We start from the raw sequence: 23,507 nt of genomic DNA on the forward strand, positions 1-23,507 counted from the left end.
TAAGACGAACAGCGCCCCAGGGCCTAAGCCCATCTGGAACTTGCGTTTCGCTTGTTTTGGATTCATTAATTATTTCATCTTTGTTTCAGATAAACGTTACAGGGCTTACGGATGTATAAGCTTACCAATATTACCATTCATCCATTTCTATTGAATTTCGTTGGCCAACCTGTGTCCAACAGGATGCCACTGGAAAAGAACTAGTATTACATTACAAAGGGGTCTGAATTTCCCGAATATTACTAAAGCTAGGCTACTTAAGTGAGACGGGACGAGAGAGAAACTTCGTGCTGTTTCCTTCCTCACCTGATTTCCTGATCGAAGAGCTCGCACGAGAAGGCGCAGGTGCTCCCGTAAATCCGTCTTAAAACTAATAATACTAAGCCGTGCCGCTACGCACCCGCTTACAAATTGGTTACAAGGGAATAACAAATTTAACCGTTTCATCACGTCGAGAGCCCCTCCTCTTCCCCCCCTGCTCTCGCCGCAACAGAACTTTGTCGTACCAAATGAGTCGTTTTCGCCCCTCGTAAAAATAAAAGATATGGGCGCACACTAAAACTAACTCTGCGGGAATTAGTAGCGCCGTCTGCAACACGAGCAGCACTTACGGCGATCTTGCACGCACTCCGCTTTAAAATGCGCAGATTATTCAACGGCGGAACGTGTTCACTGTACTCTTATCCGCAGGGCACGGAGTCGAACCCGGACTTATTCGTGTTTATACCGAGACATGTCTCATTGGCACGTGGGAACCTAACCTCTTGAAACAAACGCACGGAGATCTAGTAAAAGAGTGGGCCTTTCACTCGGTCTGACTAGAGAATTGGTTCTGAAATTCGCGTCTTGTCCGCAGCGTTCCCTGGGCTGTGCTCGTGCTGTCCCATCAAGCCCATGTCCGCCCTGGGCGGGTCGCTGCTGGACCAGTCCACTTCGCAGTCCAGCGCAGTCGCCGCTGACCATCATCGGTCCTCCAGCGTGGCGGAGCTCCGCAGGAAGGCACAGGAACACTCCGCGGCGCTTCTGCAGAGCTTACAGCACGTGGCCAGCTTCCAGCAGTTTCCCATGGGCCTGGGCCTCAACCTGCCGCCGCTCTCCACCCTGCAGGCCCTCGCCAGGAAGTCGGATGCCGCGGCGGCAGCAGCTGTGGCCGCTGCGGCACTGACGTCCCCAGCCCCGGGAGTCGCCTCGCCCTCCAGGGACGAGCAGCAGACGTAGAAACATTTGTCCAGCATCCCACAGTGTCACTTAGTTCTAAAGTAGCGCAATCTGTATGTGCCTGTTGGCAGCTAGTTGCATGTCTCCTTAGTGTTAGACGACCTGCATGTCATCAGCTGTTGTAAAGTGTTGTTACTGTTGTCTGTCACGTTACACATAGGCTCGGCCAATAAAACGATACTCGACCGTCTTCTTCTTCTTCTTCTTCTTGTCTTTGTCTCCCCTCCCCAATCAATCACCTGCTGATGGGCAAGTGGCCAACTCCTCTCCAGCTAAGCATGCCACATCAGTTCCCAAATCAATTCTAGAGTTCGCTGCTGTGCCTAAGCACGAGGAGGGGCGTGGAGGTATGACTCCACGTATTCCAAACTTCGGCAATATATGAGTCCGTTCGGTTTGTACAAAATCGTGGTGAATAATAATCCGGAATACGAGCCTAAGCGCCCATTAATTCGTCGTGAGGAGTTTCAGAAGACGCCGAGAATCCGCTGGAAAGGCGAGGCGACCGTCTTCACAGAACTACCCACAATTTTAGCAGAGAATCTCGTTAATGCGTGGCAGGAGAGCACTGGTTCGTAGCTTACCTATCAACTGCTGAGGGTGTGTACCCGTCTTTCGACCTAATGAACGTCAGTCACAAGAAAGGATGAATTAGTCTCAGTCGCACTGTTAAGACAAGTCTTTCAAGAAGACATTTTTGCTGTTCACGCCCTCAGTTCTGATTTCCCCCCCCTTTCGGCAGAACCAAGTCGTTCTTCGACAAGCTGGTGGCCGTTCAGTCGGCGAGGAACTCCCTGGTCCTTATGTGACCCAGAGGTTCTTCGCAGTGTTCGCAACACCCGACCCCGTCCTCAGCAAGCGAAACCATCTCACATCCCGTTTCTTTAAGATAATTTTAAGGCTATCCTGTCACATCACATTTTCAGAATAAAATTTATATGTTAATTTTTCACGTGCTACATGTCCCGCCCATCTCATATTTGGTGAGGAGCGCGAATGTCAAACTCCCTGGAAATCTGACGGCTGTACCTTCCTGTTTTGTCCTAGGACGACGATACCTACAACCATATTTGTTTAGATAATTCGCAGACTAATCAATGCATTAAAAGTTTCTCTGAGGTTCAATAATTTTCGCATTTGAAGTTCTTTATAGATTCGAACGCAGACTTCTGACAACCACCATATGAAATCCGTTTTCAACACTCAATGGGCCTGCCAAGGATTCTATGAGCAAACGCATTAGCTTCTCCATATTTCTCTGAGACCGCGTGTAAAAGTCGAATGACAATTTTTTGGGGGGCAGCGTTATTAACATCTGTCGACACAATAGAACTTTTGTTTACGCGGAAGAGACTGGGTGGCGTATACCCAACACGCTGCCAAGTGGGGGCACGTGGGTAATACCCGACTCTGACGTCACCGGCGCCACTTGCAAATGTCTTATCGTGGCGACAGCTCCAGAATTGTTACGCGGTGTTACATTTTCTATTCTATTTTGTTTTGTTATTAGTTTGAAAATGGTTTTCGATGAGGTAACCAGGCAACCGAATACACTTTTAAGATTCGTCGCTGTATTAATTACACTGTCGTGACGTTTGTGGCGGATGAAACAGTGCCTCAACGCGAATCCTGCGTCGGACGAGGAACAAAATCTCGTCACGGTTTGATCTCCGCTTCGCTCCGTATAAAGTCGTTGCGCTCATGTGATTTCTGGACTAGTTTTTGATTAATTCTGTTCCACACAACGAGGGGAAGTCCCGAGGGAGGGGCGCCCGAGTGGGATCGATGATGCAACAAAGGCGTCGATTGGCAGAGAAGTGCGTGGGAGGCCGAGGCTCGTCTCAATGAGCCAATGGGACGGCTGTTTACACAGGAAGAACACAAGACCACTTGCTTCAAGGCTAATTTCGTCGGCTCGACATCCAAATTTGCTCTAACACACAAAGAATTGTGGTACTTCTGATTCATTGAAGTTCTGCACTTGGCATTCTACGCGACGTGCTTAAAAGAGCAAACTAGACTCAAACCCAAGATACACAAAGAAATGAAAATTGTCATCCAAAACCTGGAACGTATTTCAAGCTCTGAGACAACTCGCAATGTTCCTACAGGCTTTATAATTCCATGCCCATCATGCAACGAAACATGACCTGGCGTCTACCCCGTGTCCTCTCGTCGAAGTCCACGTGCTACAGCTCCAAGGTGGATTTTAATCATAAACTCCCTTTGACGCCTTCTTGCACCAAGAGTCTCCTGGATGCGCCATTCAGTCACAAACCGCATTTGAACTGTACTTCACTTTATATTCGGCGCATCAGAGAATGTTACGACCGGAACTACATCCAGCCAGCCTGTAAGATTTTTTTTGGATCATAAATCGTTTCCGAGGGAAGACACGTAAAACAGGAAGGATCATAGACCAACATTTTTAACAGCGTGCAAAATATTAATTGTGCCAACCAATGCCAAATCTCGTTAAAATCTGCCGAGCATTTTTGGTCGTGAAACACACCAAGACCTTTCATTAAGCGTCGACTTAAATAAAGAACGGGCAAAACGATCGCTGGAGGAGTAAATCGTAAGTTGTCGAGACGTTAGGAACCCGGGAATGCACCAGAGTGGCGGTGTGGTTGCCACTCTGTCTGTGAGCCGACAGTACTTCAGCACGACATGATACAAATTAACCAAATGGGTTTTCGAAGAGCTTTTACTTAACAGCGTTGAATAATGAGTTTGGTTTTAAGTTTTGGAACGCGGTGACGAGGAACACGCTAAGACCGTCAGGCGGTGGCGTCAAATTAATTATCCTTCACGCAAGATGTCAGGCAGACGTTACGCTGGCTGCTCCCTCTGCCGTTGCATCAACTGCACAGGTTGTTAAACGTCGAATGAAGAGAGAGAGAGAGATATTGGTTTTGCGCGGTTCGGACCTAAGCGGATTAAAGTAATGAGCAGTTTCAGATCTTAACCAACGAGGAACTTAGTGATTAATAGACCGAGTCCATACGTTACCCGATGTTACAGCGCTTTATATCGGCGAAACAAAAAATACATTTATAGTGCCGGTGGGGAGACATCTTGGAAAAAACAGTCACCTGCAAGACCGACGATAACACTGAGATGGATCACAGAAAAGTGGGCTGTAAGGATGAAAGTTGAATGGGACTGATTAAAAATCATGACCGAAGGCAGTGCTTGTTAAACTCCGGGATACAGCAGCCGCGGAACTGGACAGCCTGCTATTTGAACAGACTCTAAACTCTAAGTAGACCAAATGAGACAGATATGTTAGTAGACGACGTGATATTTTCCTGTGATCACCAAACAACCGACGAAACTGGCTGTCAGTAATAATTTAAGCTGCGTTTACCACAAGACGGCCATCTTCAGACTCAACGCCGTGAAAAACTCAAATCCTGTTTACTGTGGTGGAATCTCAGTCTTGTCGGAGCATTAAAACAAAGAGTTGATACTGCGTCGTCAAACAAGCTGTGAAGGCGAAGATGATATCAATGCGAGTACACATGTTGAGGCGTGTGAATAAAACACCACGCGTTGTTAACTACACAGCTGTCGCCTCTTTACCCTGATAATCAGACCGGATGGAGTTGAGAGTGGGTCTGGACACAATGGTAATGCCTCTGCCGGGAACCGAACTACGTGCCGTCTCTGCCTGCCACCTACAAGCAGTGCAGGGTTGGGATTGGCGCCACTGCGCGCAACAGAGTTCTGTGCCGGGTATAATAAATGAGTAAACACGAACGCCGCCAACCCCCTCCCCTCGTTGCCATGCAGTTCCACAAAGTTACCCCCTCCCCCCCATAAATTATCGTTATGCTATACATTCGTAAAATATCACTTTATATATGTTGGGGCCTGGCTGTGCCCACAAACGCGCATTACGGCAAAGTTGATAATTAGATTCCATTCCCACTCCGCGCGCCGCGCACTTCATTTGTATACGTAACTCACAAATGATGGTAACCATTACATCGTTACTCCAATTTTCAAATTGTATGAAAAAATAACGCGCTGGAGCCCTAATGACGTAACAAACGCGGTGTGTGTCTGTCTGTCTGTCTGTCTGTGTACGTAATGGATAGAGTCGAAATGACGCATACATAACTGTGTTGCGAGCGGCACAGGGTGTTCGCGCCAGCCTCAGTCCCTCCGCTGCAACAAAATTAAACGACGTTCTTACCGTGGACGCTGACCCCTCACTCACTGTCCATCGAGGACTTCGAGATGGACAGGCACGTGTTTGCGCAAACCTGCGAGAATGAAAACCGCGTCGTTTATGAGGAACCATCGATTCTGAGGGTCGGTTTCGAACCCAGGGCCGTAAGAAGCGGCCCCGTTGTGGGATTCCCCCGCATTCTTCACGCCCATTCTACACCACGCGCGAGATGCGACAGACAGACCAGGTGAACCGCATTGCAGCCTCTCAGATGTTTATCCCCAGCCTCTTCCTACGAGATCACATCTTGGCCCACTTTTCTACGATGCCTACGTGCCTTTCCTCCAATCACGGTACGTTTCTTCCCATGACGTTCTAAAATCAAGCATTTATGCACAGCGCAAGTCAACCAAAGCTGCACGCGGTGTAACCTCTAGTGGCAAACGAGATTCTGACGACAAAGTCATGACACTACAACCATTAAAATTTGTTAGGTCACGTCAGATCTGAGTGCAATTTTTTTAAATGTCAAATTCGATTTGTAGTTTCACGATAAACTAGCCACGCTAAATCACAGCATCTGCCGACTACAAACCACAGGTTACATACGCTTGGTCCCTATGCGTGCTACGTGCTCTGCCTAATTCATATGATTTATTAAATCGCGGTACTGTAAAGCTTCCGTTATGTAATTTTTCTCCATTCCCGAGATTGGGACAGGTAACTCTGTTAGAAAAACGTTATTGTGAAACAAGATGTAGGGACGGCTGATAAAACTCATTAGGCAAAGTGAAATTCCATCGGGGCTCATGCATAGTGCAGCACTACGTACGACTGCGCTGAAAGAGAATGCCTGATGAAGTCACGCAGTCTGCCCCGACTTCACAGAAAACAGGAAATCATATTTACGGTCGCCATGGGAACGTAATGTTGTCAACAATGAACGAGAGGGTTTCACGAAATTTGCAGTAAAAAGATTTGCATTGCTAGTGGAAATCACAGACGTTCTGCAAGTAAGACGGCTTGTTTGTAATTACAGTTCAATAAAAGAGTCACGCACGCGCGCCATGTTGCGAACGTTTGTGTAACTACAGCTGGTCCCAAAGTACACTGCAACAGAACGATATTCACTTTTCTTTCATTCTACTGCAGTTTCTGGGGTCACGCAAACCTAACCTTCCGACTAACGCTAACGACTATTGTGATTGGATTAAGCTAGCTTGAAACAACCTCTCGCATTCTCACGGCGGCCAAGATGAAGATGGTCATCTTCTGGGTTGTAGCGTCCTGTTCTAATAATAGTTTACCAACGTTTCAACGACTCATCACCCTGATGATGGAGGCATCAGGGACCTATGAAACGTAGGTGAACTTCTACCAGACTACGACAGCCGTCGTCAACCTCCCACATTATGTACATTTCGTACATAAAACACGAATAGGGTTTATATATCTCTAGAACGGAAAAACCGATTTCCACCAAACCTGGGGTCTTTCAGACCTGGAACATGTTTAACAAAAACTCAAAACTTGGGAAAAAGTGTCATGAGTTCGAGTCCCGGTGAGCGTGGTACCTATGGCTGTGACACTAAGCACGTCAAGAGACCGGCGGAAAAACCAAAGTCTTCTGTTTCGAAGAGAAAATTACATGAACGAAGGCCAGATCCCCGAAGAACTGTCCTGGGTTCGAGTCCCAGTGGAGCTACTGGGTTTAGGGATAATTTTCTCCTACGACATTCAACAACAAGTACATGATAACCTTTCAGCCAACAAACGTTGTTAAAATCATCTGCGTGATGTATTTCAGTTCCAGGAAACCGCATTTTGTGGGTTTGAAACGTTTCTGTTCAATTTATACCCAACGAACCAACTCACTCCACGCAGCAGAGTCCTTTGAGAAGCTGACAGTCGCTCAGTCAGTCGTGAAATTCTGGACTAATAGGAACAATATGGTTCATTTCCGTGATCACATCAGCCAAACAGCTGCCCCCCTAACCCTAGTTCACACTCCCACGACGGCTACGTCTTCCGAGCGATCTACTCCTCCAGGATTCCCAACCAAAATCCTGTACGAATTTCTCATCTCTCCCATGCATGCTACATGCCCCGCCCATATAATATTCCTTTCGCAGTGTTATAAATTAACTATCGTTTTAAGTACGTTAAATGTTTCCTTCTTCACGTTTGTTTTTAACGGAATCTTTTTTAATTCTGATTTTGTCATCTTGAGAACGCGTGGAGCTATACCTCCAGTCCCCATACGTCTCCAAGAAGTGGTGCTTGGTTAAATACCAGACGTCGTCGGTCTGTGTTAGTTTCTTATGATCAGAGACTAGAAATCAACTGATAATATTTTTGGCTTGTAGATTTTAATCTTTAGAATTTTACAGCGATGCTTAAACAAAGGGATTCTGAATTGAATGCTCCCACATTTTAGAAGGATTTATTGGCTAATAATCGATTATGATAAATATGACGTAAAGAATAATGGGGCCCGTGTGAGATAATTGGCCACCCCTTCCTTCTTCACTTATTCATGCAGAAAAGTGCCTTGCCAAGCAATTCGCTCAATTCTCCTGTAACTTCGTTGCTCATATTCAAAATATTCTTTTTCTGAGCATTTTTTATCAAAATTTCTTAATCTAGCTTCTACCTTTGGAAGGAGAGTTTCACACCCAAATAAAACAACAAAGTAAAATTATAGTTGAGGTGATTGTAAATATGACGAGAAGACACGAGAGTCTTAATTCAATGACGGGCGCATTTCGTGAATGCTCTCTGATCTTACTGCAAATCCTTTCTTGCTAGGACCATCAGAAATTCTTAACATCGTCTGCATAATTCACTACAGATCAGGTTTTTCTGGGTGAAGCTTTTATGCGTTCTGGGAGAAAAATAGTAATTCAAAAGTGTTATTGCTGATTTAGAAAAGCGGGCGGCGAAAGGATGCAAAGTGGATTGAACTGGCTCGTCATGGGACTAGTGGGAAGAGGAGGGATGTTTGAGATAATTCTTTGCGTTACTGACGAGCTGAGTAACTAGCAGCTGTAGAACATCATGGATCTACTTTTTCTTATCCACTCCTCAAAATCGAGAAACAACATATTTTACAGTTACGATACCTAGAAATAGATGGGATGATAATATTAAAATGGACGTTGGACGAATAGGAAATTACAATGAGAATAAAATGCTGGAGGAAGACAGTGGAGTGCGCTGAAGATTGGAAAGGGGACTGGAAGCAACGCTGGTAGTGGCTGAGGACATCCTCTGTAGCAGAGCGATGCAGACTAGAAGGTTACGAACATACAACAAACCCGTGACACACAAACATTTATGGCGCCTTCATTTCACAAAATCCACAATCTGTAGCTAACTTTATCAAGGCCAGACAAACACTTTCATGACATATAAGAGAATTGCAACATTTTTTCTTGTAGCTGAGGACTCAAAATTTGCTCAGCATCCGTTGCTCTAGATCTGCCAACATCACTTTACCCGAAAACGAGATCTTTGTCTCTCAATTAATTTTCCTCTGCAATTCTCGCGACATGTCACACCCATGCAACAAAACACAGGATGTCTTACGACGTCACAAACCTCTCCTTCACATTCTCCCGGCTCCCAGCAGGTCCTGCATCTTGACCGATCTGCGCACTGCATTGCTGAAACCCTCCTTGTAGTGATACCAAATGTCACTTTTCACAATCTCGTCTGTCTGTCCTGAAATGAAATACCGAACAGGAATCGATTTTAAAGACTAACACGCGTGTAATAACACTACAACTAGTTGAAATAGCCGGAATGTTCAACACCGCTAAAACAAAATTTGATTCACGCCCTTACACCACATTTCTGCAAAATCCATCTCAATATTATCTTCCCACCTAAGCCCAGCGCGCGTCTCGTCGTCGGGAAAGGGACAAACTTAACGTGCATGGAAATATAATATTAAAACGGAGCTTAAAGAAACAGGATGAAGGTATTGAGTGGATTCAAGTGGCTATGGGGGAGGCCCAGAGCTGGCCTCTGGTAATACGGCAAAGAACTTTTAATGCCTCATAAATGGCTGAATTTCTTGACTGATAGATTGTCAGCTTCTGAAGAACAATGATCCACGATGTGGGTAAAATAATTTCGATATTAACTCACATCAATGTCATTCCTTTGAAATGTACATCATAAAAACGACGCATGAGTTATGAAGGAAGCTTCTGCAGTTAATATTCTGTATCAACTTTGCTTTCTGTATGGTTAACAAACATCCCGATTAATTCAGCAACAGTTGGTGCAGCCGGTCCCATGCGGTTCCGGAAACCTATAACCGTTGATTAGTTTACTCTGAACAAAGCTAGCTTCAAGTTAAACACTGTAATTATTCTGTCTAATTAGCCGTAACAATCCCATCAGCACCGACGTGACCCGGGGCGGCCGAATCTCATTAACAAAACAAACCCCGGAACGAGCAAACAGACGAAAACACACTTAACAGCGCAAAGAATTATTCGCTTCTCGTATTAATTTTCAATTACGTGCTAAAAGATTAAAATGTTTTGCAAATATCCTCCGCCACGTCAGATTCCGGGGTCCACGCTCCACGAGACTCACCTGCGTCTGTCGGTTTCTTCCTCTGCTGGACCACGCGCCCGAAAAAATCTCTGCATTGCTGCAACAAAAACTGGCGTAAGCATATACAGCCATGACTTGGTCTCCAGAGCCTCGTTTGAGGAAAATGAGGAGTCCGACGGTGGGCCCCCGCCCTGGACCTCGGGACCTATGTCACATCGCGGCTTCACACATTCAGTTTAACATCAACCTGCCATCTGTCTGTCGGTCTTACCAACATTTTTCCTGAGATCCACGATCTAAAGACGTAGATCTGTGAGGATCCACGTAGTCTTTGATTTCGGATTTCACTTACGTGGTTAGTCTAACGCTACGGCCGATTTATTCTCTGGGGAACGATGCTGGGTGGAACCGAGAGCCGGTCTGGACAAAATTATGGCGGAGGAAAAGGTTCAAGCCACCGCTGGAGACCAAACTCGGGTGGCCCAGTCCGAAGTCATCTACTGTTCACTGCCCGAGCGCCGAAAATTATTTTGGCGTCCACGACCAGAAAATTCACATCGTCGACGGTTGGACAGACAAGCTGCTTCGTCCACCGTCCTCTGGAGGCAACTTCTCCGACAGCAGTGTGTTGCGGGTAACTTAACTGTAGTGTCAAGGCTGACCCACTGCACCGGCACTCCACGACACTTAACAAGAGTTCACGAAGTGTGGTAACAGCAGTTCAGAGTACGTACCGTCGAAAGATAAGTTACCAACGGCGGACGAAAGCAACAGTGAAATAATTAAAGGTATTTATTATTCAGGCGTGCCAAGAGACACTGAAACAAACAGTGAAAAACCTGTCAGAATAGCCGGTCACCGGGGATATACTCGAACCCGGGAACTCCCAGACACTTAACAAGAGTGTTGCTGACCATCTGACCAACACGCTCGGCCAATGAGTGGGCCCACTTGTTCAGCGACGTTTCATACGAACTGTTGCCGCCGCCCTGAGACTGAAACGTGTTTCAGTGGTCAGTGTTTCGACACATTTCTTCACACCCGTGGCACAGCGAGCCGTTTTCTCATCCCTCAGAGCAAAAAATGATTCACTGGCACGAATGAGGAACGTAACGAAGTGGGGAGAATATACGCAACTTTACAAAAGTCTACAGGGATCGGCGCTGCACCACGTGGAAAGACTGAGCATTTCTGTCTAAGATTCGTCACTACCTTACCATCAGGCGCTATAACAGGATGGAGTGGCTTATTCTTGAGATGCTTAACAGCGCTCCTCCAGCTCCAACGTCCGAGTGTGGAAGGAAGTGGCCGTAGACTGCCTACGGTTAGGTTACGTGGCTCAGCACTTGAAAGAACGAACTGACAGAAAATTTGATTCAGAGAAAACGCAGTTCAGAATCTTTTCTGTTCCCACAAAGATTACATTGGAGGTGTTCGCGAACAGGATGCTGGGAAGAACATCTGGAACTGAGCTGGACCTAATGAGAAACTCCGTAGTTTTCACTCCTCATCAGGATGGTCAAATCGAGGAGAGTGAGACAAATGGGGCATGTAGCATGCATGGGGTAGATGAGAAACGCGAACAGAACTTTCGTTGAAGACCTAGACATTGATGGGAAATAATATTATAATGAATTGAAGAAAAATAGGATGGGTGTGAGGATTGGATTAATCTGGCTCAGGACAGGGACAGGTGGTGGGTTCTTATGAACACGGTCATGAACCCTTGGGTTCCATTCAAGGTGGTAAATTTCTTGACTAGCTAAGGGACTCTCTTTCATGGTGTCAGCTAGTTTTCCCAGCACCTGAGCAAAGAAACTGAGGAATGCACGAAAACCTTTTCTATCAGGATAGCAGCTGTCTGGACCGAGATTCGAACCCGTGACCAGCGACAACTTCCCAGCCGTTGTGGCGCACGGAACGTGGGAGTAACCCTGCGTCGCCATGGCAACAAAGACTTGTGGAATGAACGCCGAGAGTATAGGCTACTTCATTGCAAAGAATTACTGTGTTTCCGTGGAACAAACTGGCCGTGATAGAAAACAGCGCGCTCTCCGGAGAATTGATTTCTATACGGCTTGAGCCGCGGCCAGAAAGCTCTGTGATTTGGGGCCATAAGTTAAGCCCGGAAACAATGCAGAAGGAGGAGAAAAGAAAATTCCACTCAGCTGAGGAGGGAAGGGAGGTTAGATAAAGCACCCCGAGACTGCAAGGGGTGGGGCAGGAACATCACCACAATCACCACAATCCATTTCGCAGAGATCCAGTCTTAGCGCAGTTCAGACGAAAAGATGGCACCACCGCGTCCGTGCGCCCGTCCTCTGGAACCCATTTACCTGTTCCCACCAAACGTGACAGGAATCCTTCCGGCGTACTTTTTAATACCATCGCGATGGTCGCGTGGATTTCTCGGGCGAGAACAACATCTAATATATAGAACTTAAACTTTTAGTAGCATCGGACACCGGAAAAATACGTAACTCCTGCAAAGGTAATTTTTTGTTGTTGCAAAATTTAAAATTGCAACAAGGCGGCGGAAGAGCGATGCTCAAATTTAACTTCCGGTTTGTTGGCGCCAACTAACTGGATCTGCACACCTCAGCTGCGAATCTGATATTTGGTACACAGGAAGACACTGCCCAAATTCTGCATGAGGCACTTAAATCACGAAAATTAAACACGACGATGGTGCGAATGGCTGGAGGTGTTTGTGTAAGTGGAAAATGTGGGCATAACCGCAAATCATTAATTTAAGATCATTAGCCTCTTAGACGGAAGGAGGACAGGCGTCTCGGAACTTAGGTCTCTCTAGTCTGCAACACATTTACCCAGCAAAATTCTACACAAATTATTAAGCCCGCTGCCACCTCCACCGCAGCCCCCTGCTCTGGTCACAACACTACGCCTAAATGCTACGCAATCAGTTCGTCACCGTGCAGTGCCCTTCATTTCTGCCTTCATCGTCTTGGTATATAGCTAGTGACAACCCAGTTAGAATTGTGGCCTGAAGACACAATATCTTGGGTGGTCTTCGTGGTTCTATTCAGTTACTCCACGTAAATACTGGGACAGATGTATCGTGCCTATAACAGAACGAGGCGATTTTTCGATGCACTTCACAAAGAGTTAACTACATAAAAAAACTCTCCGTTCGAATAAGCCCACTTCCGTTCGCACTTCGTCTTCGTCTCTCGTGGCAGCATACCGCGCCTTCTTAAGAACCTGACGGGCGTTAAGCCAGTCCGGAAATTCCCCGTCTTTAGTGGAACCCAGGGTTGATTACCACGTTCCAAAGAGTCACATAAATTCACATTTACACGATTCGTTTTAATATTATCCTCATCTATGACTAGGTCACTAAGTGGTCTGACACACGTCTACAAAACAACCTGGACAGTACGCGAGGCGACGATGACGGCGCAGGGTTGCCGTAGCAACGTCGAGGTTTTCTCGGCCCGGGCGAGGAACCTGATCAATAAAAATAAAAACGTTTTGGCCATTTTTCATTAAATTCCCGCGTCCGCTTCTACCAACCCGTTCGTTCGAGGCCTCGCTCTCAAGACGCAGAGCAGGAGGAGAGGAGGAGAGGAGAGGAAAATAAAAGGTTAGGGGAGTAAGCAGCTTTTTTCCGGTGCTCCTGCGATTCCATTTGCTCGGCTGCAGGGAAAACTCTTTTATTTCCAGTAGAACATCGTTAAGTTCCATCTAAGTCGGGTTTATTTTGTATCCCGGTCCGCTCTGGATTTGATGTAATGGCATAGAGACGAATCTTGTTTGTACACTCACACCGCAAAGTACTGGGTCGGCCGTACAGTCGCTGGATGCTGCTCCAGCACGGAGGCCACAGCAGCGAGTTACAAACAAACAAAGCGAACTGAATTCAATCAATTCATCATTGTCGTATGTAAAACTGAGCTGCACGCACATTAAAACGAGGATCGTCTCACCTTAACATCTGACGTTCGATTTTGTAAATGTCTTCTTCAACTCTGCTAATGTCCAATGGATCTGCACCAGACTTCAGAGTCTCGAAACTGTGGCGACAGATGTCACGTCGCGGCTAATGAGCGCAGTTTGTTCACAGTAATTAACTGCTGACCGCAACAAACAAGTTTGGCGCTCAACGTCGAGGCTCCGTACCGGCCGACGCCCCCCCCCCTCCCCTAAGCCCCTTCTTTTGCGGCGGGATACACGCGCTGGAGCACGGCCGACGGGCACAGCAGAGCGTAGAGTGGACTGAACTGGCTTGGGACAGGAAGCCAGTCTTGTGTAAGACGAGAGTTTCAGAAGATGCAAGGCACCTTTAATCAGCATAATGGCGTGATAATCGCACCGCTGCTACAGGCAGCATCCGCCTGTGCGTACACACGATTCCGGGCACAAAGCGAGCACAAAACCGGCGAGAGAGTGCGTGTCCAGGTCTCGGCTTCGACTGCGGGGCAAAGTCTGCACAAGCTGGCCAACACTCCAAGCACGAAAGAGATAAACTAACGATGGACTATGGAGACAAATTAAACTGGGAAAACGTTCACAATCCGTCACTTCGGGACATTTCACGCGTCCTATACAGAACAATAAAGCTTGGGCCTACACAAACGCAATCCAAAGTTGCAGTCTCGGGTGGGTATTTCGTCCCAAGAAAGGGTAAGGCGGTGGGAAGCATGTTTCGACCTACGAGGCACGACGCAGTAACAGCGGAAAATGTATTGTGAGGAGCTTCTACATCAAATATTATTGGGGTGAAATAGGGGCGGGGGTGCATCAGACACTCATATAATAAACTACGCTGCGTTCACTGATAAAGTTGAACGCAACTGTCAATACGCGGCTCTCAGTATTATTGATTTCATTGCATTTGTGACTCGAACCAGGAAAATCCTGTGGCGCTTGGCGGTGAGTCATGCAGTTCCAGGCCGGGAGTCGAAAAATGATATTTGCATTGAACTTTATCGGTGACCGCACACGTTTTGATCGGAAACCGTCACGCGAAGAAAATGTGTAAACATGCGTAAGGTCTGATGATGGCTGTCTTCTGGGTTGTTGCGCCGTGTAGTCTGGTAGAACTTTACCGACGTTTCAGAGGTCCTTGCTGCCTCCATCATCAGGCCGATAAATACGGTCTGTGGTACACAATTGAACGGTGAGTATTTGTACCGGTCGTGACGCTGCTTTGGATTCCGAACTAACAGCGAGCCTTAAGGCCGAAATAAGCTAAATAAGCGGTTCAAGAAATGTGGTTTATGGGGAAACAAAGTGTACTTTGGAATACGTCCGAATGAGATGGGCCAGTCTTACTTCACGACGTTTTCGTGCATGCCGCCTGCACCGATTTCAAACGAAAGAGTACTCGGGTCCCTTTAGACTAGGAAGGCGAGCAACCGGCGCGACTTGAGTCACTGTTGCGCTGAGCAGCGAGCGGTAGCCCCAGGCAACATGGCTCTGTTACAATCTTGTGTTGTCTCGACAGATGAAGACCTCATGGCGCACATTACACGCATCAACTGCTTTCCTCTCGCGCGTCGCAAAATAAAAAAAAATAAAAAATAGAAAACTGGTAATTCAAATCTAGCCATCTGTTCTAATTTCAAACATTTTCAAACGTTACTCACTCCGCTGAACCTCATACTCCGGTTTTCACGGGGGCGGAATCTTATCCTCGTTTGACATTTTATTATGCTGATTCCTCTGGCTCTGTCTGATGTCATTCTGTAAAAAACGTGGTGCCTATTTTCCATATTGATGCAGTTCTTTCAACCAGCACTGTAGCATCAGTGCGTTCAAGGTTTAAACTTTATTTCACTGTTACAAGCTGTTTAAAGCACTTAGAGCAACGCGTTCAATATTTATTTCGGCTCAGTTGATTCGTCTGCGTCGATTTTCCCTTCTGTGTTCGAACTTAACAATTTCACTGCCTCACCTCCTACTATTAAAATCCAGTTTTTAATTCTGACATTCGTAATATTTGTATTACCCTCATAAAAAACACAGTAAATATTTACGTCGCATTTTCATTCAGGAAAAAGAAGCTGATGGTGATAGGTGGACCATACAGTTTATTTATTTTTTTTCATTTTGAAACGATACAACAACCGGAGAGGCAGACGAACAAAATTTTGTTTTGAAAAGGACCCAAATGTGAATGAGCGAAAAATTGATAATTTATGGGAGAGAAAAATTCAATAAAAAGATGTTAGGATTTCAGAAAAACGGCAAATTCTGGCACTGCTTTGTAGTGCAGATAGTAACTACTACAGGAGGACGGACACTTCTGCTAGCACGCCTAGGATTTCTGACTGAATTTCTTCTTCTTTAAAGACTCTTGTTCTCCACCAAACAGTTGCAGTAAAGACATTTATGTGGCGATGTGCCGGCACCTTCCGTTGAAAACTGACGGAATAATCGAAGTTAATGTAACTTACGAACAGATGAGTTGCGTTTAACAGACTCAGACCTTGTCCCTCCCCCTCGCAGGTACCGGATTGGCGAGGTCTGCAGGCTTTCCAATTAGTTTCGGAGAACTAGAACATATTTTGATATTTCTGATTAATTCGATCCATAGGCCCATCTTGCCGTTCTCATTTGAAGGCACTGGTGCGAGAAATGACTCTTTCGCTAAACAAACACCCACCGACATGTGCAATATAAAAAGGGTTTTTTTTCCTGATGTAATGGCGCTGGTGTGCTGGAGGGCCCCGTGCCGACATTTTAGTGCAAAGCCCGACTGAACGCAAAAATCGGAAACCCCCAGCAGGACTACCCTCACCGAGGAGATAGGTCGCTTTATGCGTTCACTCTGTGCGGTCTCGTTAAAGATGATAATTGTTAAACAGCTTCCCCATTTTTCGGGGTTCTGGAGCAGTTTTACAGTTCCATGTACTCCCGCTAGTAGCGAAGCAAACCGCACGTCTGGGCCCGATCCTTCGCGGCGAAGGAGGGCGGGGAGCCTCTCCGCGCCCAAACAAGTTATTTCGCTTTATCGCGTTGGACATCCATCAACTAATTATTCTCTCTCATCAAATTTCCTCTTTGTGTGCGGATATTTTCCCCTCTGCCCGGCACAAACTGCCCCCTCCCCCACCCTCGTCAACGTTTTTAAAAATGGAACGACGACCCTTTTAAAACGTCATTTCAGATTTGGAAGGCACGCAAAGGTGCGAAAGGTGACAACGCGTCCTAATCCGGCGGAAAAAAGGCGCACGAGCAAAAGGTAATCCGCACATCAGTTAAATAAACACGATTACACGATTACAGTATCTTGCTGCTCATCCACCAGAGCGCAGCACCAGCAAGACACATGACGCTTTCTGCGTAATTTGTAATCTTCCTTTCATTTCGCGAGACGAAAGCGATTGGATGTTTCAGTGCTGCCAACTTCTGTTACGTCAAACGTCACTTCAGAACACGCCCTGTCCAGTTATAGATGAGCAGAGGCCCTTATCCTGCCCCGTCCGTTGCAAAAACATCGAGCTCTAAGCCGTGGGAGCTGACGCCTCGGCCGCCTTCACCTCCAACTCCTCTGGACTCTGCGTCTTCTCCGGGAACTCAACTGTCGGTCCGAGTGCAGGTGCGAAGGAGCGGATTTTGACTCCAGCCATCGCAGGAACCAACGAAATCCACGGCGACCAGCAGCCACAGGGTGTTCCAGCGACTGTACAGTAACACCGTTACACTGCGTCACCCCGTTTTTTTTTGTTTTTTTTTTTTTTTTGTAAACGGGGCTAAATCGGCGCGCAAACGAATAAACCTCGGAGCTCGGCTCTTGAGTGCATCCGCCCATTTCAGGAAAGCGTCTGCCCGCTCTAAATTACTTCCGCCATTCCGTTTTTAGAACTCCCCCCCCCCCACACCCGTTTTGAATGTGCAGAGTTTGGAATAAAAAGAGAGAAGACGCTCATTTAAAATAAAAGTTTTCTGCTCCTCGCTGTCCGCTGAATTTAACAACTTCCCGTTCTGTGAGCTTCCTTCCCATGACATTTGTATGCCGATGTAATCACATCTCGCCAGCACAAACCCCGGCCTGCAGCACACAACACGGAAAGAGACCAGCTAGAAGACCTAGGCAAAGATGCTCGGATAACTCTAAAATTAACGCATGTGTGAACTTCGTAACGCAACGGCGTCCTGAGAACACGGTTATGAACCTCCGAGTATCATAAAGAAGGTAATTTCACAACCAGCCACGTTCTGAAAATCCCGCTCCACCGACTTTGTCTACGGAGCTAAGAATTACAACAACGCCCGGCGGTAGCAACTCGGCCATGTGAATACGGGGGCGCCTGGTAGCGCGGCAACTTCTCTAACACCAGTGGTTCGTTCCTCGTGAAACACGCGAAGCAGACACACGACGTGTCCTCGAAACACATTTTGTTTTCAACGGGATCCTGCTGCTTACACGGCCGATACTTTTTTACTGCGAGACTCAAAAGAATGTCGTTTCAGATGATAGCAAAGCATCCATTTCTCTTTTCGGTGGTTTTATAAAAATCTATTAACTGCATTTTTCCCCCAACAGCCGCTGTCCCTCCCGACAGATTTCAAGCAAACTTGGCGCGGGATCTGCACACTAAAGGCTGAAACCCGGACTCACTCCTCCTTTACGTCACGCTTAAACATCGGTAGTTCTGAGTCGGAACAGTTGAACCAGTGAAGTGACTAACTACATCAAGGTCTTCCGGTGTTCGACTCCCGGCAAGGACAGTGTCCATATTTTCTCCACCACGTGACCTCGGCCTCCAACAGAATAGGCGCAGGTCGGAAAGCGGACGGAGCGTAAGGCCGAGTGCCGATGCACAGCGTTACCTCTGCTCCGCGGCAATCCTCGCGCAATAATTTCCCAGAAATCACATCACCGCTTTCTGCAGCGGCCCGGCCTGAGCCTGAGCCTGCGGAAGGCCGAAGTGCTGCTATAAAATGCTGCAATCCAATCCATTACTATCTCTTTGTGTAAACACTCAGACCACAGGGAAAAAAACCATTTATCAAGAAGACGTGAAGGGAGGCACACAAAGGGGAGGAAACATTAGCTCTTTATAAGGGTTGATACAATGGGGGTGAACGAGGGGGTGGAGATTGGAACCAGAGACTTCCAGCTCATAAATACCAGCAGTAAAACTGTCCACTGAGTTCTTAAGATTTCTGGCTGGACGCGCATCGCACATCTCCATATCAAAAGCTGGCCACTTTACGGAAAACACGCCGGCTCAATCCAATCCCCACGCGAGGAACGCGTTTCTTAGTTCAGTCCTTATACTGCCACAGACCCAAAGCCGGTGTACAGAACAAAAGTTGAGACGTGTTGCAAGATACTGACAGTAATTTACACGTAAGCCTATTACACTTCGTTAACTAACTAACTAACTAGATGGCTTACCGAACTCGAAGGTTCATCACCGAACTAACCAAAAGCCCTGTCCTGGGCCAACAAATCCAGTCTCCTTCAACTCCTATCTCCCATAGATCCCGCCTGAGATTATCCTCCCATCTACGTCTAGGTCTCCCCAGAGGTCTCTTCTCCTCAGGCTTCCCAAATAGTGGACCCAACCAACCAGATGGCTTACGGAACCCGAAGGTTCATCATCGACTTAACCAAAGCCCTGTCCTGGGCCAACAAAATCCAGTCTCCTTCAACTCCTATCTCCCATAGATCCCGCCTGAGATTATCCTCCCATCTACGTCTAGGTCTCCCCAGCGATCTCTTTCCCTCAAGCTTCCCGGTGAACACATATTGTCCCATCCATGCGCGCTACATGCCCAGCCCATCTCATTCTTCTCGACTTAATCGCCCTGACAATACTGGGGGAGGAGTACAGATTTTTAAGCTCGTCATTATGCAGTTTTCTCCATACCCCATCGTCTTCTCTCCTAGGCCCAAATATCCTCCTCAACACCCGATTCTCAAACACCTGCAATCTGTGTTCCTGCCTCAGAGTGAGAGACCATCTCTCGCACTCATACAAAACAACAGGCAAAATTATTGTTTTGTATATTTTAATCTTCGGGTTCTTAGAAATCAGACGGGAAGACAAAATATTTTGAACTGAGAAGGAGGAAACATTTCCGGAATTTAATCTCCTCCTAATTTCCTCACGAGTGTCATTTTGATTTGTTATTGTTGGTCCCAGATATTTGAACTTTGTAACCCTTTCAAAGGACTTATTAGCCACCCTATCTTGGACTTTCCTGATGGCGTATCTAAAGAGCAAGATAGACAAAGCATCTCCTTGTTTTAGACCGTTCTTGGTGGAAAATGACTCAGATGAATATTTACCTACTCAAATTTTGCTACAGGTTTCATTTAAGCACATTTTTATTAGACCCACTAGCTTCTTTGGTATACCAAATTGAATGAGAATGTTGTATAACACTTCTCTCTTCACAGAGTCATAGGTTTTTTTGAAATCTATAAATAACTGATGTACGGTCCCACCGAACTCCCATTTTTTCTCTAGTATCTGACGAATGCAAAAGATCTGATCAATCGTTGATCTGTTTCGTCTGAACCCACATTGATGATCCCCGATAATTTCATTCGCATATGGAGTTAATCTTACCAAAAGAATGTTTGATCGAATGTTGTAACTCTTCGTTAAACACAAACCAAATCGCGGATATTCCAGAAATAAAACTTGTATAGCAAAGATAGCTTTTCTAAAAATACGATTGGCTGGATTTTAGCTTCGTGTAAACTGGCCTCCGCAAAAAAATTCCGAATTCGTCCTTTACGTCATATTACATGCATACAATTTTTAACGTTTCCCCATCAAGGTCGATTTTCTGAACAGCGTTCGTGAACACTCGATGTCCAAATAAAAACTTATTTTCAGAAACATTTTGTCTGTCAAACACTGCTTGAGATTTTTTAATCTTCTGACACGACATTCCATGCGCATTCCAGCAACAATTTATCATTTCCTCTTGACACCGGTGGACATCCGTAAATAAGATAAAGCACATTACATTTACGCAATAGAAAAATAAATAATCTATTTTAGACGTTTTAGCACGCGAACTCCGCCGCTCTCGATCGCCTTGGTCTCTAAAATGCTTTAGGGGAGGTAGGACGCCGCTTCTCAGACCGGAAGTAGCCTGGTTCGCCCTTCGTCTCGGCATTTCCTTGGAGCGACTGAGTAAAACCACATTCAAGCGTCCCGGCCACAAGAGCGTCGCAGCGATTATTCATTATTCAGAAGCGCGTCTTGACAGCTCGCGGTAAAAAGCTATTTCATGAAGACAAACATTATTTCGCTACACAATGACCTCCCCCACCCCCTCCACTTCCTCGTGAAAGAACACAAGCGCCGTGTCTCGGGGGGCGTGTGACCTGGACAGTTGTAACTGCTTTACGACATTAAGCGGGAAGCCTTCGACGACAAATCCGATCATCTACCGCGCCTGCGCGGAGACACGAACGCGAGCATTATTATTACAATCGCCGCGACGCGCGTGTACGACGGTCAGAAGCTGAGAGGTCAAGATGAATCCTTATTTACGGGAATTGCCTGTCAACACGAACGAAAAGACTTTTGGCTCAAACATCGCCCCTTCTTCCTTTAAAATAAATAAAAAAATTGAACCCTCTATGGGAAGTTACCTTAAAACAGCTTCCTTATTTCAAGAATTATTTAACGACGCTTTATTAACTACAGACGTAATTTACTAGAAGATGAGATCACATGCGGATTACACGCGAGGGCCAACAAAATGCATGAAAACCTTAGCTGAGGAAGCGACTCGCTGATCGCTGTCTCCCAAATACAAGTCGTGGCCTTCCGAGGCCCACGAAATCAAATAAACTCAAACTGAAGAAGTGCAGAGTGGCGGGGAGGGGGGGGAGATTCTCATGAAACTGCAGTGATTTATAGGATAACTTAGATGCAGCGCACCTGGTCCACGTTCAGGCCCACAAATTACCTTTCAATTCCCCTTTCTTCACTCTGAAAGAATCTGAAAAAAATATTGTGTGTTTCTTGTCCGCTGCTTTAGGTACAATTGCCCTAAAATCCACTGGCCACAAGCAAATTAAAAACAATACAAACGTCGACAATTTGAAACTCTGTAGTGGCAGCAACGCGGGTCCATTCAATGACGGTTTCTTTAACGCTCTCAACCGCAGCACGAAGAAAGAAGGTGGTTATTACGTACAGCGAATTCAAAAGGACGCGGCAGCTCTTACCTATTCAAGGCTCTATCTCGGTAACCGGCTCAGAAAAATTATAAAAGCCACATCACAATAACGAGCGTGGCGACTCATATTTGATGTGAGCGCACGTCAGGTGTTAAGAGCCGCTTGGTTTGAGTGAAGAATCCTTGAGAGTGCTCACAACGGCAACATCTGTACGTCGTTTTGTACCAAACAGTTCTCATACGACGTAAACTGAATTAAATAGAACAACCTAATTCACGCTCTTTCCACGCTACGACAACTCCACAAGGGGAGAGCTCATTTCATTTCATTTCCGTCTCTGCCAGTTTTGTTTAATTTCTACCATTTTCTTCTTCGCCACGCGAGAAGAACCTAAGACACGACGACTTCCGGGGATCTTGTCGGAGCGAGAATCGCCTCGCACAAAACAATAACATCAGATTACATTTTTGCACCAATGACGAGCGTGGTGCGGCCCGAAGGTGGCCCTCGGAATATCGCTCGGCTACTGACCGTGGGGCAGACCCAGCCCCCTCGGGGTGAAGCGCCTGGGTGATGAAGCAGACACCTCAATTTAGGGCCAAGGTCAAGAGCGAGCGGCGCAATACGTCCGCTCCCAGACAACATCTTATTGGCACGTCACTTCGGGAGGGGTTTCCACCAAAACCTTACACAAATCTCTTGTTTCCATTAAACATTCCGCATTCTTGCCTAAAAAAAGGACAGGCAATCCTCGGGGTGGACATACTGGACGTGGAGCAGATTTCCCTGAGACGTTGAATAAGCGCATTACCAACCTTGGTCCTCAGTTGGGACATCGTCGCTGACCTGGCACTTGGACGAAGAGATCAAAGATCTCTTCAGATGAGACGAGATCTAGTCGGTAAAAAGTTTCAGATTTGATGGCACTCACCACTTCACCAGCGACTGTCTTCGGCTTCAGCGTTTGCAGATGATTTGGCAAGACGGTTCTGCCGCTTGACGCCGTTTCGATGGCACCGCCGTCAGTCTGCGTCCTCGCCTCGGTCCGTCGCATCTTCTCGAGCTCGACCTCGCGAGAGATCATCTGTTTGGACCCGTAGCCCAGGAACCGAGCGGGTTTCTGACCGGGGAACAGCGTCAGCTCCTCAATGTTGCTGCAATACGACACAAAAACTTTATTCCATGTAAAATGCGCAAGGAGACAAAAAACATATCCATGAGTTTCATGTCACAAAAATTTGGTTGATTCAACATCTGCAAAACAAGCGCACGACCTCTCATGTCCTCACACATCGTTCGACGCGATACAACCTCGGCAGATGGAACAGCATCATTAAGTAAGCGACAGGCATTACGCAATGCAAGTCACTTTAAAAAAATTCATGAATTACAATGTGAACACTAAACACCAGAAGAACG

The 23,507-nt window shown here is 46.5% G+C and overlaps 2 protein-coding genes across 10 annotated transcripts in view; one reads left to right on the forward strand and one right to left on the reverse strand.

Moving 5' to 3' along the window:
* Drgx (Dorsal root ganglia homeobox) overlaps positions 1-1,408 on the forward strand; it is a 51,261-nt gene extending 49,853 nt beyond the window's left edge. Inside the window, exon 10 of the mRNA XM_087358871.1 lies at positions 857-1,408. Within this exon, the coding sequence (XP_087214997.1) occupies positions 857-1,218 (362 nt within the window). The 3' untranslated portion in view covers positions 1,219-1,408. The remainder of the gene's footprint in view (positions 1-856) is intronic.
* The window catches only part of cutlet (chromosome transmission fidelity protein 18 homolog), a 157,997-nt gene that overhangs the window by 43,937 nt on the left and 90,553 nt on the right, over positions 1-23,507 (reverse strand). For 7 of the 9 annotated variants that reach the window (XM_022084548.2, XM_022084545.2, XM_022084547.2 and 4 more), the window contains 3 exons: positions 23,020-23,242; positions 10,004-10,061; positions 8,811-9,118 (listed from right to left, as the gene is read on the reverse strand). In XM_022084548.2, coding sequence (XP_021940240.2) covers positions 9,003-9,118; positions 10,004-10,061; positions 23,020-23,242 — 397 coding nt within the window. In that variant the 3' untranslated portion in view covers positions 8,811-9,002. Of the gene's footprint in view, positions 1-8,810; positions 9,119-10,003; positions 10,062-23,019; positions 23,243-23,507 lie in introns of those variants that run through there. The other 2 variants (XR_015537871.1, XM_087358806.1) reach the window with 1 other exon arrangement.

The sequence above is a fragment of the Zootermopsis nevadensis genome, unplaced genomic scaffold (genome assembly GCF_977971745.1).
Source record: "Zootermopsis nevadensis isolate Lab colony 2312 unplaced genomic scaffold, Znev_1.0 Znev_ptg000030l, whole genome shotgun sequence".
NCBI lineage: Eukaryota > Metazoa > Arthropoda > Insecta > Blattodea > Termopsidae > Zootermopsis > Zootermopsis nevadensis.